At 41.9% G+C, this 17,200-nt stretch overlaps 2 protein-coding genes across 3 annotated transcripts; both read left to right on the top strand.

Annotated features, from left to right (window-relative positions):
* Nucleotides 1–133: 133 nt before the first annotated feature.
* On the top strand, nucleotides 134–2,177 carry cdpf1 (cysteine rich DPF motif domain containing 1). 2 transcript variants are annotated; one of them, XM_018687527.2, is made up of 3 exons: nucleotides 134–244; nucleotides 602–713; nucleotides 1,305–2,177. In XM_018687527.2, exons 1-3 carry the CDS (start codon nucleotides 171–173, stop codon nucleotides 1,431–1,433), a joined length of 315 nt encoding a protein of 104 aa, XP_018543043.1. In that variant the 5' UTR covers nucleotides 134–170; the 3' UTR covers nucleotides 1,434–2,177. The 2 variants fall into 2 exon arrangements, with proteins under 2 accessions (XP_018543043.1, XP_018543042.1); XM_018687526.2 differs by having other exon boundaries at nucleotides 153–347.
* A 131-nt stretch (nucleotides 2,178–2,308) lies between these two features.
* cdkn1ba (cyclin-dependent kinase inhibitor 1Ba) lies at nucleotides 2,309–7,302 on the top strand. The gene is made up of 3 exons (XM_018687524.2): nucleotides 2,309–5,034; nucleotides 5,499–5,660; nucleotides 6,038–7,302. Exons 1-2 carry the CDS (start codon nucleotides 4,608–4,610, stop codon nucleotides 5,645–5,647), a joined length of 576 nt encoding a protein of 191 aa, XP_018543040.1. The 5' UTR covers nucleotides 2,309–4,607; the 3' UTR covers nucleotides 5,648–5,660; nucleotides 6,038–7,302.
* The last annotated feature ends 9,898 nt before the right edge of the window (nucleotides 7,303–17,200 follow it).

Genomic DNA, 17,200 nt, shown 5'->3' with positions numbered 1-17,200 from the left:
AAAAATCAAAAGACGACGCTATGCTTTAAAACTCACGATATATTTGTTTGTACCACTTAAATAATTATTATTTATGTTTTATCTATACGTGTGGCACATTATGTTCTCAACACACTGTGTGGTTCTACTCCCCCGGGCCTTTAGGTGGCGGTAAAGCTTCATGAAACAAAATGGCTGCTGGACTCGCTTTGAAAACCAGGAACAAACTTTTTCCCTGCTCCCCTGCTCTGAACGATGGAGCAAAGTACGAGTGAAACCCCTCAAAAAACATTTACGTGCCAGTTGTGTGGTTTAGTTAGCCCTTATAGTTACTACGGCCAGAAACCACCAAACACTAGAGCTATTGTGTAAGTGGAAAATGAAGTATAATGGTCGTCTTAGCGCTCCGGAGCTAGCTGTGCTAAAGCTAATGTTGTTAGCTGCTACGTGACTGTTTGTACTATTAACGCCAACGTTTAACGTTGAATACACGGCGAAAATAACCCCCGGCGATTTATACGTTGCATTTATAGCAGTGTCTACTTTAACCCTCATTTCTGCTTTATGTCTTGGAATCTAAATTAAGTTTTAATTTAACTTCTGTCTGTCTGTTCTTCATCAGGTTGCTTGAGGAGTGTTTTGTGACTAAGGACCCCTTCACTCCGGACAAGGAGAAGTTTCTTGTTTTGGGGTCTACCTGCAGCCTGTGCAGCCTGTGTGTCTGTGTTGGATCGGTAAGATGTCTCAAAATTGAATTGCTACGCTCTGTTTTTATCACAGACTTAATGTGGGATCATGTAATTCAGTATATTACATGATTAATATCTGGATGCAGAAATCCTGGCACACTCCTCCAGGGACAAATGACATCAGTCCTGATAAGACTGTGTGAGGGTGTTACATGTAGCAGAGGAGAGATTACTCACTGTGTGTGTGTGTGTGCACTTTTTATTAAATCCAATACACAGGAACAAAAACGTTACCATCACCTTAAACTGCATGTTGACTCTGAAAATGAAGCTGTCCTCCTGTTACAGTTTTCCACTTGGCATGAAGTGACCTTGCAGATCTCTACTGAAAAACATGAGACTGTGATTTTGATGTTTTCCTGAGATGTGGCATCAGTCATGTGGCATATGTGCTGTACATGCTGAGCTAGCTTCGTGACTGCAGTGCCCTTGAAATCTATTAATCAAATTTCACAAATAGATAGTAGGAAAATAAATCATCCTGTTTTGGAATAAATGTGATTAGTCGTCCTGTCTGATGATGATCTTGTGTAAAGCTGAAGCGCTGATGCTGAGCTCTGCTCTCTCCTCTGTCAGGACTGTAGTCTTTTCTACACCAAGAGGTTCTGCATGAAGTGTGTGAACAAGCACCTGGACCAGTTCCCCCATCAGGTTCAGGCTGAGCTGGCCAAGAAGAAGCAGAGCTCCAGGGCTGCCATCTCATGACATCGGATGTCCATAACCTGCTCAGGTGTTTAGGACAATAATATAAATAGCTATCATCATTAATCATTTTTATCAGCACTTTTTATTAAACCCATACCAGACCAAATTATAAATTCATCACGCTGAACAACAAAACATCCTGTACTTTATTAGCATTGCTCTGGGTTATTATTATTTATGTGGGAAATTAACACACACCCTTCAAATAATACTAGTTTAGGCTTGTAGCCAGTATGTTAACCTGCTGCATTAACCAGGTTTTATTTATTTCATGTAGAGTTTTATAGAAGCAAACAGCAGGTGTGACTAGTGTTGCCAGATCCCTGCTGGACTGTGTTTGCAGGCTGAGAATCAAACCTCCTAATTAAAAATCTGAGCGCCATGCACTACATGTGGGTAGTTGCCCTAAAGTTGCTCTACATTTATAAAGTATAAGTGTGTTCAACTTTTTTCCAGTGGAGCGTTCTCTATCATTTCAACCCTATGCTATATTAATTCATATGGACAAGCAGCATTAAAATTACTGCTAATATATGTGCCATTATTTCCATGATGGTCACTTCAGTCCACTGCTTGTTGAGCCCATTTTGGCAATTACAAATGTATGGCCCAGAAGAGCAATGTGGAAGCAATAGCATATCCTGAGACCAGCTGCTAGTCAGCCTGAAAACCAGATTCATGTTTCCACTGCTGTTGAAATGGAAAGAAATTAATAAATTGCCCACAATTTCTCTTTGTACTTGATGAATTATGCCTCTTGCACAGTTTTTGAATGTGCCTTTTTATGAGAGAACACACTTTTATGACTTTTCAGCAACATATGGTAATGGTAACGTTTATATGACACATCCTCTCTAACAATAGACACATGTATGTGTTGACAGTAACACATCCTTTGCAAGAGTGAATTACTGCTGTCCCTTTGATTGCTTTGTTCATGGTCAGAGGATGAACTCCTGTGGAGTTAAAAAAATTACGTTATCTGAAACCATAAAATCCACATGAAGTGACCTTTCTGTGAGTCGCTTTGTGACCGTTTAATCACAGATCATAATTAATGTTTAACTAAAGTTCAAGTTACTGTCAAAATGTGCTGCAGCTGCATCATCCTGCTCCATGGTGTGAAGCTGTTACTCCCATTTTAGTCATTTTAAAAATACAAACTGTGTCAAACCTAGCTTCCCTGCTAATAAGGATCAAAGTAACATTATACAAATATGACAGTAAAATATCGATGGTTTTTTAGACTTTATCTCCTGGTGGAGAAATCTCAACCTTGGCCTCAGCAAAACTGTAAAAACACAAAGAAACTTGAGCAGAATCATCTCCAGGTTTCACATTTATCACGATGGATTTTCTTACTCATACTTTTCCCCCGTCTAAAGCTAGGAGAATCAGCCCTGATATTTCCAACTGTGAAGAAAAAAAACAACCAAGCATTAGCTTTAAAGCTCTGGTTATGCATGTGTGACCTTAACAGAATGTTCTCGCCTCGTCTCTCTCTCGTGCCTGTCTAATCATTTCGATCAAAAAATCTGTTCTCAGCTCAGGGATCACTGTGTGCAGTTTGCAGCAGCATAAACACATTATGGATTAAGTGTGATCCCGGCGATAACATCAATACAACAGATGGCCTCAGTGTATTTATCACGAGATGCTCGAGTCTTTTCGAGGGTTAATTGAAACAGCATGGCCTTTAAGGCAGGCCCAGTGAGTTTTACAGGCACAACACTGCAGAGGAATGCAGAGTGACACAGCAGAGGTTTCAGCTCGGACATCATGAACTCCTGGGTACATGTAGTGCTTACTGCTGCACTCAATTACTACAGGATTCCTATGCTGCTCGAGGATGTACAGAAGATAAGCGTGATAACCGTTAAGTCTTGACATGAACACCAATTAAGTTCTTAAGAGAGAGAGGGGGAGTTTTTTTTTCTCTCTGTAAGATGCAAACTGACAACCCCTCTGAGGGGGAGTGGCTGCGAATTTCTAAGTGTTTTTTAAAGCTGCACCACTTTCTGTTTCCTCGGTATTTAAATTCTGAGCACACACGAGCAATTACAACCAGTGGAGCACACAAACTAACCCCTGTGGCACCAGTGGCAAAGTCTGAAAGCGATAGGCACCGAGCCAACGATGACGGAAGGCTCTCTGCTTGAGAGAGCTGATGTCATAGGAAGCTGCGAGGCAGATTTGTGGCTTCTTTTTTGTTGTTTTCTTGCTTAAAACTTCACTGCAGTGCCTCAGTGTCCTTCAGTAACCGTGAAGCTCTAACTGAATAGATTTAAACTGATTGAATCATGTGTGCCTGGGCCGTTTATGTGACACAGAATCAGATGAAGTAGTGATACTTGTCAGCACTCGTACAATCACTTGATGATTGATTCATGTGATGGAGTTACCAGGCTGCAGCCCCACCCCCCAGCACAGTCCTCCTGCAGCCAGATAAACCTATTATCAGTGTTGTTTTCTTATCAGGCCTTACTCCTCAGACAATCAGCTGCACACTGAACACAGGGATGCAAATATCAGTTTAGGATTTCAAATGAAATCAGTGACCTTTAAGCTTTATCTGAGCTGATGCCTGCTTGATAAATCAGGTGCTAATGGAAAGATAAAACACAGTCACCCTCTCCTTTATAAGCACAGTCTCTTCTATTCGCTCTCTCTCGTGTATTTAACTCGTCAAACACATTAATTGGGGCATATTCATGCATAGGAGTTAATCCAATCCAGCTCTGTGTTGTTGTTGCCCATGTTCGACTTTAAGAGAGCTATGTGGGCGGTCCTAGCGCGCAGACCAATGAATCGCCGTCTCTGTTTAAATAGTCCTTGATGTCAACTTCTTCACTCATAGCTCCCTCTAACGCCATGTTGGCTGTTATGACTTGACTTGTTGTTTTCATCAGCCTTACTACGGACTTGACAGGAGTGGCTCTTTTAAACACCCCCTGCTCTGCGCCTTTTGGAGACGCTTTATTCCTTCTCTTTTTTTTTTTCCTTTTGCGCGTACGCGCTTTGGATGATACGCGCGGAGTACTATGCATGCATCATTCCCGTGATTTTGCATTTGAAAGGAATACAACTTGGAAATAACAGTTTGAGAGGCTGTAGCTGTTTTGTGTGTGAGTGTGTGTGTGTGTGTGTTTTTTTTGTTTTTACCCCGGTTGTCATATGTGCAACAAAATGTCAGATGTTCGCCTTTCTAATGCGAGCCCGACATTGGAGAGGGTGGATGCGCGGCAGCAGGACAACCGCAGACCTTCGGTTTGCAGAAATCTTTTCGGCACACCTGACCGAGAGGGGCTACAGAGGAATGCTGAGGCTCACAGGCAGGAAGAACTGCAGGCTTTTAGGGAAAGGTACAATTTTGATCCGGAGACCGACAGGCCGCTCTCTCCGGGCAATTACGCGTGGGAGGAGGACAGCAACCCACCGGAGTTTTATCTCAGACCGCCTCACGGGACCCAGCGGCCCCAGCGAGATGCGGACTCACCCGGCGATAATAACACCCGGCGGGACGCCGAGGAGAGGAGTGGGAGGCGGCCGAATCACCAACCGGACCGAGAGGGTTCGAGGAAAAGACGTCCAGGACCTCCAGGTGATTTACCTTCACTTATTAAAGCTGTCACGTATTTTTTTGTGCGTGTGTCTGTGTGTAGTGCCGCAGTGCAGAGGCGCTGAGCAACAAGTTTGTGTCCGGGGTTCAAGCGCAGGCTGCGATAACCGTGTCTCTGCAAACAAACAGGAGTGTGCTGGAGGCTGAGGGGGGGTGGGGGTGGGGGGCAAAGTGACATTTTCTCTCCAGGTGTTACAGTTACTGGAGCTCTGGTTGTTACTGAAAGTGACACCGCTGCGCACAGTTTCCAAAAAGCTTATTACGCTGTAGTTTCCTTCTCATACCTCGGGCTGCTTTCGGTTAAAATGTCTTCACCGTTTGCCAGCAGCAGCAGCAGCAGCAGTGTGCCGCGGCTGTCAGGTGCTTCTGTTTTTTAAGTGGGACGTGCAGCTCGACACACAAACACCCTGACAACTGTTTCTGCGTCGTGTTTTTTTGTCCGCCAGGTCCCTGCTCCGGCGAGTGTCAGAATAAAAAGCCGCATACCGACGGAGATGATGATGAAGACCAGTCGGACCGAGGTGCAGGAAGTCAGGCGGTGAAAGCCGCGGAGGAGAGACCCAACAGGCCAGAGAACGGCGCGGAAGTCCAGTGAAAAACTGCGCCAGGTTAGAAATCATTATCTCGTTGTTCCACTGTAATGGAGTGATGTGAATTTATAATAACACACACGTCTTCAATGGGTAAAATACTAATTATCGGCTATAGTTTTGGATGCTAGTGGAGATTTGTTTACTTGTTTATCATCAGCATCAACACCAAACCGTTGTAAACACATTTCTTTTCCTGCACGCAGCGCTAACACGTCACCAGCCCTTCATACAGACAGTATATTGTTTCTCTTTAAATCCTCCACAACACTTCACGCTGACTGTTCACCCTCTGTGTGTGTGTGTGTGTGTGTCTGCATGAGGGATATCAAGCATGAGCAACTGCTTTTTCAATTGCACCATTCAACAGCCTGTTTCCTCTTTATGTCCCACAGAGCGGGAGAGACCTGTTGCTGGTGGAATACTGTAGCGTTTCTCATCATCTGACAGACGAGGGGGGTGGGGGGAGAAATTAAAAAAAAAAAAAGGCAGCCTTTTCCTAAAGAAGGGGAGGTGGAGAGGCTGCACAAGCACTGAATATGTACACTATCAAGTTTTGGCACTCATTTTTAATTAAATTGCCTCAGAAGCAGCAGACAATGTAGCAGTGTGCAAATGGATTTTTGCTCATATTTTTTTTTTTTTTTACCTACTACCTATGTTTCAGATGTAGCACATAAAAAAGCATAATATGCTTTTCATACCGTTTTGTTAAATGTATTTGAGTAAGTGTGTGAATTTGACTCGGGAAGTTGCAGTGCAATTTCCAACAGAGAAATATTATTTTGTTAAAATGGTCATATTGTATCATTTATTCAGGTAAATTCATGTAATGCAGATTTCAAAAGTCAGGGTTTTGTGGAAACAAAAAAAAAATGTCTTCACTTTTTCTGTGGCTTTATTTGTCCCCAGTGTTAAACATCTTGTTTTTTGAAGGCCCAGATGGCCACACTGTAAGTTGAGGGTCCATCTAACTGGGATCAGCCATGATAGATAAAAGTTTACATGCAGATAATATCTCTTTATTTCCCCTTTTTTATTTTATTATTTTTATTCGGGGGGTTTTTGCCAAAGTTTGTACCTTTTTTTCCCTGGGGGGTGAGGGGTGGGGTGGGGAGGGAGGGAGGCTAAACTGCTGAGCAATATCCAACCAAATTTGTAACAGTATTTGCTAATAATCCTAAGAATTAGCTTTTATTTTTTAAATTAGGTGAGTTCATATTTTAGTGGCTCGTAGGTCACATATCCCAACCCTTAATAAAATTCCACAGTCCAGGTTAACATAGATAAAATATGTTAAAATCACTGGGCTGCCTATTATGCAAATATGTGAATCAAAGATTTGTCTTTGTGGTGTGGAATTCATGTGGAACATGTAATTGCACTATTGTTAATTTCTCATTTTATTTTTTGTGAAGGCAGAAAACAAAGTTACACTGCCTTACATGGTGTCAAACTTTGAAGTGTACCTGTGTGCCTTTTTTTTATTTTCTTTTTTAGTTTTTGTTTTGAAAAACACTGAAAAAATTATACTAACTTATTTATGTTGAGCTTTTTTTGTGGGTGTATGTAAAGCTTCCCAAAGCAAAATTCTTGTGCATTTTTGTAAATATATATTTTCATTATTGTTTTTAAGATAATAAAACTGTTGCAAAACTGAGCCTAATAATTGATTTTATACCCTGTGTCTTTTGTATTTTCTTTTTTTCTCCTCAGTCTGCAGCTGGATTGATTAAACAACACCCCTGGTGTAATAAATATGCATGCGCTCACTATTTTGATTGCACAGCACACAACCACTCCACCCTTAACAAACACACACTTCTACGTTTAAAGTGGTCCGCCCATGTAAATTAGCAGGCTGATGGACACACAACCGTGTTATTACAGAGGTTTAATGAGTCCTTCAGTCGAACGAGTGACACAGTAGTGATATGATTGGTAACAGTGCCATTGCTAATCAACAGTGTAGCCACTAATAAATAACTTCATGCTTTCCAATAATCTGGAGTTCCTAATGCACCAGTGATACTTGGTAAATGAAATGTATTTTCGTGCAGGACACCGTGACTACCCTGAGTGCAGAGCACCAGAGTGCAGTGCTGTGACTGTGCTGGATCGTCTCGGCCCAGCTCTGCCTCTAAAGTTGAAAACAACAAGGGTATGTCCTGAGGAAAAGAGTGAGGAGAGGGGCGGGAGGAGGGTGAAGGGGGAGAAAAAAAGTTTTTAGTTATTGGCTTTCCCTGGCTCCAATCACAGCAGAGAGAAGAAAAGCAGACCACTTAGGAGCCAGCCAGTCAGAGAGCTGTGGGAGGGAGCCCAGGACAGTACAGGCTGTTCTTTTCATAAAACACACACCACCCAATTAGTTTCATTGGCTGACTCTTTCCTGTTGATACCAGCTTGTAGGAGTCAAATACAGAGGGAGAGAGGGAGAGAGGGAGCTATTCCTATAATATCTCATACTGGCTTAGTGTCTGCAGTAATTACTACTGAGCTCATGGCCGTTTTGTAAACTTTTAGAGAGGATTGTAACACTTTTTTAACACACTGGTGTTTTCTTTTCTTTGTTACCACACAATCATGTTAAGATGTAACAACAACATCATAACTCTGCACTGAAACGTTGGACAAATATGTGCTGACGTAAAGAAAATCCATCATTTTTGAATTCATGTGGAACAATCCTGTTTGTTTGTGTCTTTTTCCTAGAAAGATGTTTTGTGTACTACTTCATAGATTTCAATCAAATATGCCAGAAGCTAATTATCATTAGTTTTTCTTGTTGATCTGGATATGATAGCACCACCATGTGGTACTTTATAAAGCACTTTTAGGGCATTTAGGTCATAACTGATCTGGGAAAAATAGTGGCCTAGTTTTACAAGGAAACAAGTAGTTCAAGTAGAACCTAACCACCTAGACACTTAAAAATTTCTCACCATTAATGCACCATTTTCTGGTTGTGTTACACAACATATAACTCCTGAATTCAAAATGCAATTACAGCCAAAATCTGGCTAATTCAGCTGTTAACCGCTAGCGTTAACGCTGATAGCGTTTGACTCACTGTATTCACTGTTGGGATTTGTGAATTGACTGATAGATACTGTTGGGAGATACATAATAAAGCAGCTTTGACATATAGTTGTTGTACATATACATTTTATTTGAAATGTGAGTCTACTTGAAGTAGATGTACAGTAGAGGCACATTCCTTATATTTAAAGTATATTTAACAGTCAATTATGGTAACTCAGAAATATATGAAAGTGATAGTATCAGTATGTTTACAGATATCTAATGTAGACACTAATACACCAAGTGCAGCTTTACCTTAGCATAAACTAACTATTAGCTATTGGAGTGCACTAAGTTATGTTCACATGTATGCAGATGACACTGTGATATATGCACATCGCATTCCTGACACATATTGCTACTCAACCCCAGCTGAATCTGTATCGTCTGTAATCCAACACAAGACAAACAGCTCCACTGCAGAGCTCATCCATCCATCAGCTTTAGGATGGTAGCATGGCGGCTGGCGCCCAGGACAAACTGAACCTAATTGTCTTTGAATTGTGATCAGCTACAGCGGGTCACGATGGAAAAAGTCTAAACTGAATCAAATTTCCTGTAGACAGTTTCAGATGCATAAGAAGCTGCAAGTCAACCGAGGTGGCCTACATGCACACTAATCATTTAATCACATGATTTATTGTTTAAGATGTAGAGCATGGTAAGCACGCTACATTCAGTCTGTGCGCAGAAAACTTGATTTTCCATGCAATTGCACGTCTTATGGTCAAAATTATATGGAATTTATATGTACTTAGAATTAGACACAAGATGAAATTCTATATATTATTGTTTTATCCAACTTTTCCACAGATCACATGCTTGTGTCCAATGTCAGAAAACTGCTTGTTTAACCTTTGTTTTTAATCAAATGTACCTTTAAAGAGATTAAAACTAACCTTTTAGGCTAACTCTGCATTTACAGTATGCACACTGACCGTGTCAACTAAATAAACACAAAAGTAAATGGATAGCCTCCAAATACATTTCCATTCTGTCACACCAGTCAGGAATCATACGGCGTGTAGAGTATATTAAATGAACAAATTATGACCCTCTCTTCTCCAGTTAAATCAGGTCTTTCACTGAAGGAATAGTGTGACTCATGACATTTAGCTGATGTTTGTTATAAGTGACAGTGAGTTCCGGTCACTGAAATACCAATTTCCTCTTCCTTTTCTCAGGTTTCCAGCTCCGGTGTAATGAAAATAACGTAAGAAGCAGATGCAGTTAAAGCAGAAAAATTTGACATTTTAGTGGATTTAAGGGTCTTTGTTTTTCAAAATAAGGTTGTGACTAATCAAAATGCAGCTCTTGATTTAGAAGGGATGGTCAAGACGAGGGAAAGTGGTGAACCTTTGACCTCATGGTGATTCAGGAAGAGAGATAATAGATCTATGATGTAAATATGACATCACCACTTCAATGGCTTTCAGAGATCGGTGCCAGGGATGATCTCAAAACCACGGCCGATAGCGAGTGAGGGTGTCTCTGTGTATGTTTGTTTGTGTTACCCCAGGCTGACCCAGTTCATCATTACACAGCAGCTCAGTGAGAAAAACACACACATACACACACTTGAACACAAAGCCGTGAGCTCGTGTTGACTTTTACCAGTCTCCCACTATGTTTCAGGATGTATGAAGAGTTTAATCCGTCCCTGTACGCACCAGTTCACTGCGAGCCGTCCCGAGTTTCCTTCCAAGTCAGGAAAGCACTTCCATATTCCCAGCGTTAAATTAGCAGGCCCCTAATTGTTGCTGCAGATAACGAGAGGAGAAATGGGTCATAAAAGTCTGACATCTTGGAGCTGACGCTATGAATAGATATTCAGCAGAGGGCCTACAAAGTATGAGCTCATAACTTGGCAAACTCCACAGGGGAGAAAAGGAGTGTTTTTTTTTTTTTTTTAACAAATGTCTTGTTTTATTCTGGAAATACGACTTCCCCATCTGTTTCGTGTTGTTATTAATTTGTCTGATTTTCCTTTTTTTAAAAACTTTGTTTTAATTTTTTACAAGGGCAGGGCTGCTTTATTTTTCCGCTTCACTCTGCCTCATGGTCATGTGCTCTTGGCAGCGGTGAGAGTGGGAGAGTTAGGAGGGGAGAAAGAACAGAGGGAAGGAAGGGTGAAGGAAAAAGGACGGCAGCAGAGAAGGATGGAGTTAGAGAGAGAAAAGAGAGGACAGGCTCCTTGGCTGTGTCTTGCTGCAGCCAGGCCAAATCACGTCCAGTGCAGGATGTAAACAAACTAATCTGCCAATGTGAAGTTTTTACACATTTTGGTTTTGCTCTGGGCTGTGTGACTCATGCAGCCTGGCTTCGTGACCTCAGATGCTGGCTGGCCTGCTGCTACAGTGCTGCAGTGTTTAGTTTGCCTTGCAGCAGGGGTCACCAAGACGGTGCAGACCGGCTATGTTCCCTACTAATGCATTCAGATACCCTTCAGTAGAGCTGACAGAAAAAACAGCCTTTTCAAAAACACTGTCAGCAGTGTGAGTTTTCAACGATTAGCATTAAATTTAACATTATACAACTTTACAGACAGGGTTCTTAAAAGTGCTATATGTATGTTTTCACTACATAGAATTACCATTTACATAGGTGCATTTACCAGAGTCCAGGGTGATTCTTCATCCTCTCACATTGAACTGAGGGCAGAGTGAACGCTACAGTGACTCACTATCACAAAGTGATTTTATGAGATGGGATAGGACAGGGCTAGCTGGTTAGCATGCTAACTTCAGAGGAGGAAAAGTGACAGAAAGAGAAGCAGACTTTGATATTGCTTTGCGCTGCTGGAGGCAGGTCTTGGAGAGTAAAGGACTGCAATTCCTGTGACTACTTTAAAATAAAAGCCACTCAGAGTTCCACTGCTTCAGTGTTTTTAATGTGAATCAGCAGCAGAAGGAAATGTTTGGTTTGGATTAGCAGTAACTTAATACAGCTCTGATACACTGTGAGGATAGTCAACAATGAAGAGTGAGGCTGATATCAATGATATAAAAAACAGTAATGTATATGTAGAGATGTAGAGGATTAGAACTTTAGGATCACAAGGATTAGAACTCGGTATTTTAGAGATAGTACTGTCCATGTCTCTCCCTCCTGTCTTCCCCTTTGTCTGTGTGTGTGTGTGTGCTGGAGGTGTGACATGGCACTGATCACCTGACTGTCCTGCTCACCTGCGCCTCATTACTCATCAGGCTCTGCAGTATAAGAACCCCGGCTCGTCTTCCACTTGTTGCCAGATTGTTCTTCCATTCGTGTCGTATTGTGACCTCGGCTGCTCAAAACTAGTTATTTACATCAGTGAATTACCTGTGCTTGGACTCACCTGTGACCGAGCAGCTGCTGCTTCACCTCCTCTCTCTGTTTGCCTGCTGCCAGCTTCCTCCACCATTCATCTGCAACTCTCTTCATTCCCCTAAACAACGTCTTATCCTTTCCCCTGTTTCCAGAATAAATCCCCCGTATTAATGTCATGGAAACACCCTTAAGGCTGACTGAGTTTTAAGACCTGCACACACATGAACCCACCATCCTTGACCCTCTTCCAGTCCTTTTTGCGGGTCACATGTCTTTGATTTCTTTCATCTGGCCCTGAGGGTTTGATGACGTGTATCTGAGGAAGAACAGCTCGGTTGAAATGAGGCAACAATCAACTGCTGAGGTGACTCGTGCTCTAGCTAATAACCTGGGGCCATGTCTCTTACCATGTATACATCACAGTTAAGGCAGCTGGGGGAGGGCATGCTAGCCTCAGTTAGCCACAATGCTACTCCCAAAAGTGTGTGTCACTTCTAGACATTACATGTTGCACACTTCATGTAGATTAGTGTATATGAGCTAAGAAGTGAGAGGTGTGATTTGCTGATAGGGATCAGTATCTGTTTCACTGTGATGTTGTATTAATGATGTATTTGACAGGCTGCTCCACGATGCCAAGATACATAAATCTGTGGGTGGATACTGTGTAATGTATCTGTCAGTGTACCACCTCAGAGTGTTTGCAACTTGCGGAAAAAGCAAACAACTTTGAAACGAGAACCGTGGATGATCTGTGAACAGTTGACCCTAGTGTGCTGTTTGTTTTTTTTTCTGGCGGTGAGTAATGTTTGACCTGAGGACAGACGTGTGGCTACAGGAAGTATCAGCACTCACGGGGTCAGGGTGAGGGCAACCAAACTCCTCTAATGTGCGTGATTGGTGCTGTGACTGGGCAGAGTTTGAGTCACGACCCTCTGAGGGGGCAAAATGTTAAAGGCTAAATCCCTGCATGAAGACAGGAGGGAGATGGTTCTCTTTTGCTTCAGGTCAGAATGGTTTGAGAGAGGTTTAAAAATCACAAGACACATGTGACCACAAGTTAAACCTCCTGTGAAGGACTTCCCCCGACTGCATACGTGTTTCTTTGCTAGGCTCGGCTGACCATATCCACGGCTGTGGCCTTGTGTGTGACCTTTACCCCTTCTGTTTTTCCAGAACATGCTGTTGTAGGAATAAACAGCACGGTATATAAAGAGTGCGAGTTGCTGAGCATGTGGCTGTAGCACAGCGTCTGCTGAGGTGGTATAATTGTGATAGCAGAAGCTGGATATTTGAGTGTCTGCGCTTAAATGTCAAAACTCATGTGACAGAGAGAGTGTGAACGTGCAAGAAGAGGCTGAGAGAGATGCCTGTGGCTCAGGAGACGACAAACCTCGTACACTGTGTTTCTTCTCTTTCTCCCTCCATGTTTTCCCCCTCTTTGTTTCTTCACCTCCTCCCTACACACATCTAGGGAATCTATTAGCAAATCTGTTGCCTCCTCTTCCTGCTGACACCAGTGTGTGTGTGTGTGTGTACGTGTGAAAATACATGATCCTATGATTCACTGACAAATCTACTGAAGCTCTAATGAGGGAAGGCTGTGAACTCTGGAGAAAAAACGATTCTTCTTTCTGGGAAACTTCATCACAGCAGTTGTTGAGATGTTTCCGATATTTTGTACCAAAGTGGTGGGCCCACCAGATGACCGGCATTGCCATCCCTAGAGCCACGCCGCTGACATGGCTAAAAAAAACAAACATGTTTTCCATGAACTGGGCAGTTCAAAAAGTCCAGTCACCTACAGAAACGCTGATCTCCCACAATAAATTTCCCACATGGGTATCTACGAACGATGGGTACCTGCGAGCTTGAGTCTCTCTGAGAAACTATGATTGAGTTTGTTGGTGCAGATAACTTATTTCTCTTTTCTTAGGAAATGACAGAAAAACCCTGCGGTTTATCCATTACGTTAGATAGTTGAAAGATTTCCATTGTAGCTGCACAGCAAACATCTCAGTCTGATATTACGTCATCTACGTGTGACCACTTATCCACAGGAGTAGATAAGACACTGTAAAAATGATGCTAAGGTGACTAAATCTCAAACAATGCATTGACCATAACCCGATAAATCACATTTTCTGGGCCTGTTTTACTTTGGAAATTTTTTGTTACACTCTTTAACTTACACCATCAGCTCGGAGGAGTGCACGAACGCAAACCACACTCAGGCCTGAGTGGGGAGCTGCCCAGCCAACCACAACCACAGTTGGGAGTCCAGTTCAGCAAGAGGCAAAGCGCATCCCGTTCACTTCAGCTGCCCACATTTATCCTCTCTGTCTCAGTTTACCCGGAGAGATGAATTCCAGATGTTTAAAAAAACTCCACATCTGCAGCTTCGGCTCCGTGCTGCTGTTGATTCGTATCAGCGTTTTGCTGCGAGAGAGGATGAGCATTAGTCATCCTGACTGGTTTGCTAAGTTGAAAATAGATATTGTAGCTATTTTCTTTATGAGTAATGAACCGCAGAAGAAGGTGAGTGGTGGGCAGTGCTGCATTTTTCTAAACTTTTATCTGATGCTTTTATTTTAAGCGTCACGTAATGAGTGAATCTTGCTCAAAGAAACTTTGGTTGTTGCAGGGATTCAACTTGCAACATTTTAATAATAGCTCAGTCTTCCTGCAACAAACAATTTAGATTAGAAGCTTATTGTAGCTCATTAGCTGCCATGGGTGGGTGATGCATTGGTGCATGGTGAGAGATGGACTCAGAAATGTAAAGATGTTATTTTGAAAATGTTGAAAATTGTTTTTTGGGGGGGTGTGAGAAAAACGAAGGGAAAGAAAGAAGACAAATGCCTGCAGGCTCGAGTTTTTTTTCTTTCTGAATTTCTGTGGTATCAGGGTCACCGGTGGCCCACACATTTACCAGGCTCTTGCACTTTCACACTCACACACAAACATAGACATGCACACACACACACACACAAACACACGACCAAAAGGCACCGCTTCCCACACACTTTCACTGAGTGAAGCAGCTCTTTTAGACTAACATAGACTAACATTTTGAACCGAGCAACACTTGCAAAGAGGACATCCGACGACTTGATCAGATCAAACAACGGCAAAAACCTGCACCCACGCTTGCAATGGTGAACCACTTGTGTGTGTGTGTGTGAAAGACAGAGTGAGGAGAGAGTCCTAACAGAAAGCAGCATGTCTGTCTGCTGCTAAACCACAAGCCAAATGTCACATCCTGAGTTCTTTTTCTCACAAATAAACAAATATATTTAACTCATTTGAACTGTTTTAAAACTGTTGAAGGGTTAGTATGACCTTATTAAACCAGGTGAAAAATAAAGATGAAATGTTGAATGTTTTTAGCAAGAAATGCATGATACATATTGTACCACTTGTCAGGAAAAGAAATCAGCATGGTCAGCACCAGTCGCCTATCTCTCCTCTTGACGTTAACCATCTGTTCACGGGAAATGTACACACACACACACACACACACACACACACACACACACACACGTGCACATACGCACACATTAATCCACAGTAAAACCAACAACACACACCTGTGAACATTTGGGCCCAATCCAAAAGCATGGCTCCCTTTTTTATGATTGATGATGATGCATGTTGCCTCTGATAAGCTGTAATGTGGCTTTATTGGTCAATGATTAACTGTAATTAAGCTCCAGAATCACATGTGAGCGAATGCATGCTGGGTTTGCTTCGAGTGCACTGGCACAAAGAGCAGCCTGCCGTGCACGAGCACCTGACAGATGGATGAAAAATCTGACGCCATGCTATTTTTGGTAACAGTTCAAAGTTCAGGTGTAAATGACAGCAACTGTTTGCAGCTGAAAAAGTCTCCAATTCTTTCATTTCTCCTGAATAATATGAACTTTGTATTATAAGGAATAGGTCTGTACATCATTTCTCATTTTTAAAACAAATTTAAGCTTCTTTTTCTATGTTCTTGATTTCCTTAATGTCCCTGAACTATTCATTCTGCATCACAGTATCACATCTGTGTAATGTCTACTTATCCTGCAATTTCTAACACCGCTGCTTATCTTTCTGCTTTCGGCTGCCAAGGTTTTACTTACCAGTAGCAATGCCAGTTTTTTCATAAGGAAGACCTGTTTCTTTCGGAGATTTTTGGAATTAAATTCAAGTCTCAAGTGGATTTTCCTTTTCTTTAAGTGCTATTATCAACTGCTGCTTTTGATCTTGGAGACCTGAGTCTTAGATAAATATTTAGTTTAAAACCAGCCAGGTAGGTTGGCTTGCGGCTGTTGTTGAACAACTGATAGTCAGTTGTCAAATGGGTACAATCGTGTGTAGCTATCTCTCCCATTAAGAATATAGCTCTCAATCATAGCTTAAGTACTGTGTGTAAACATACATCTGTTTTGAAACAGTAACCTGAGCTGAATACAATAGCTGAGCCAAGATAAAAGAAACACTGATGTGGTTTCAAAGTCTTTTAAATCATATTTGTTCTTTACACTGTTCAGAAGAACCACAGAGACACTGATGTTTTCTGTCTAGAACAAGGTTTTTATTAGCAACCTGGTCACATACATATATATGTGTTTTTGGTGAATGTTACTCAAACTCAAAGAGAAAATAGCGCATTTGTTGGGATTATAAGTATAAAGTCAGCTTTATACTCCAGAAGTGCTTATCAGGTGATCTAATAGAGTCAGTCCTCCTCACCCCTTTCAAATGTTGGACTATAGGTTAGATTTCTGTGTGTGACGGACAGTGTGACAGTGTGGTTTACTGGTGTGACTTTTTTTAAATAGTTTTTGGACAACATGTGAGGTCTATGGCTTAAAATAAAGTATGTTGAATCATCTGCAAATGTGATGACACTAGCTAATCAAGAGGAAGCAAAATACACCAGGAACCAGAGCCTCAAGCATCCAGAGCAACAAACTCACTATCCTGCATTTCAGGAATTTGACCGATCAGTGGTGGATGTCTGGTGAACTTGTTTTCGCTGCAGCAAATCTTTCTCACTAAATCTGGTGAGAAACTATATGTTAGACTGTGTTAGCCAGGTGAAGTTGATAGGCTTGTCGTGGTGTGTTGTTTTCCCTTCCACTGTGTTTTTGTTTGTCCCCAGTTTGTGCCCTGTCCTT

Source organism: Lates calcarifer, linkage group LG18 (genome assembly GCF_001640805.2).
Source record: "Lates calcarifer isolate ASB-BC8 linkage group LG18, TLL_Latcal_v3, whole genome shotgun sequence".
Classification (NCBI taxonomy): domain Eukaryota; kingdom Metazoa; phylum Chordata; class Actinopteri; family Centropomidae; genus Lates; species Lates calcarifer.
Note: the sequence above shows the minus strand (reverse complement) of the source record. Positions and strands in the feature narration are given on the sequence as shown.

Excerpts from the sequence above, each read along its gene's own strand:
- cdpf1 (XM_018687526.2), top strand. The coding sequence starts at position 235 with ATGGAGCAAAGTACGAGTGAAACCCCTCAAAAAACATTTACGTGCCAG. Across the intron at positions 348-601 it reads CCAAACACTAGAGCTATTGT|GTTGCTTGAGGAGTGTTTTG; the intron begins GTAAGTGGAAAA and ends GTTCTTCATCAG. Across the intron at positions 714-1,304 it reads TGTGTGTCTGTGTTGGATCG|GACTGTAGTCTTTTCTACAC; the intron begins GTAAGATGTCTC and ends CTCCTCTGTCAG.
- cdkn1ba (XM_018687524.2), top strand. The coding sequence starts at position 4,608 with ATGTGCAACAAAATGTCAGATGTTCGCCTTTCTAATGCGAGCCCGACA. Across the intron at positions 5,035-5,498 it reads AAGACGTCCAGGACCTCCAG|GTCCCTGCTCCGGCGAGTGT; the intron begins GTGATTTACCTT and ends TTTGTCCGCCAG.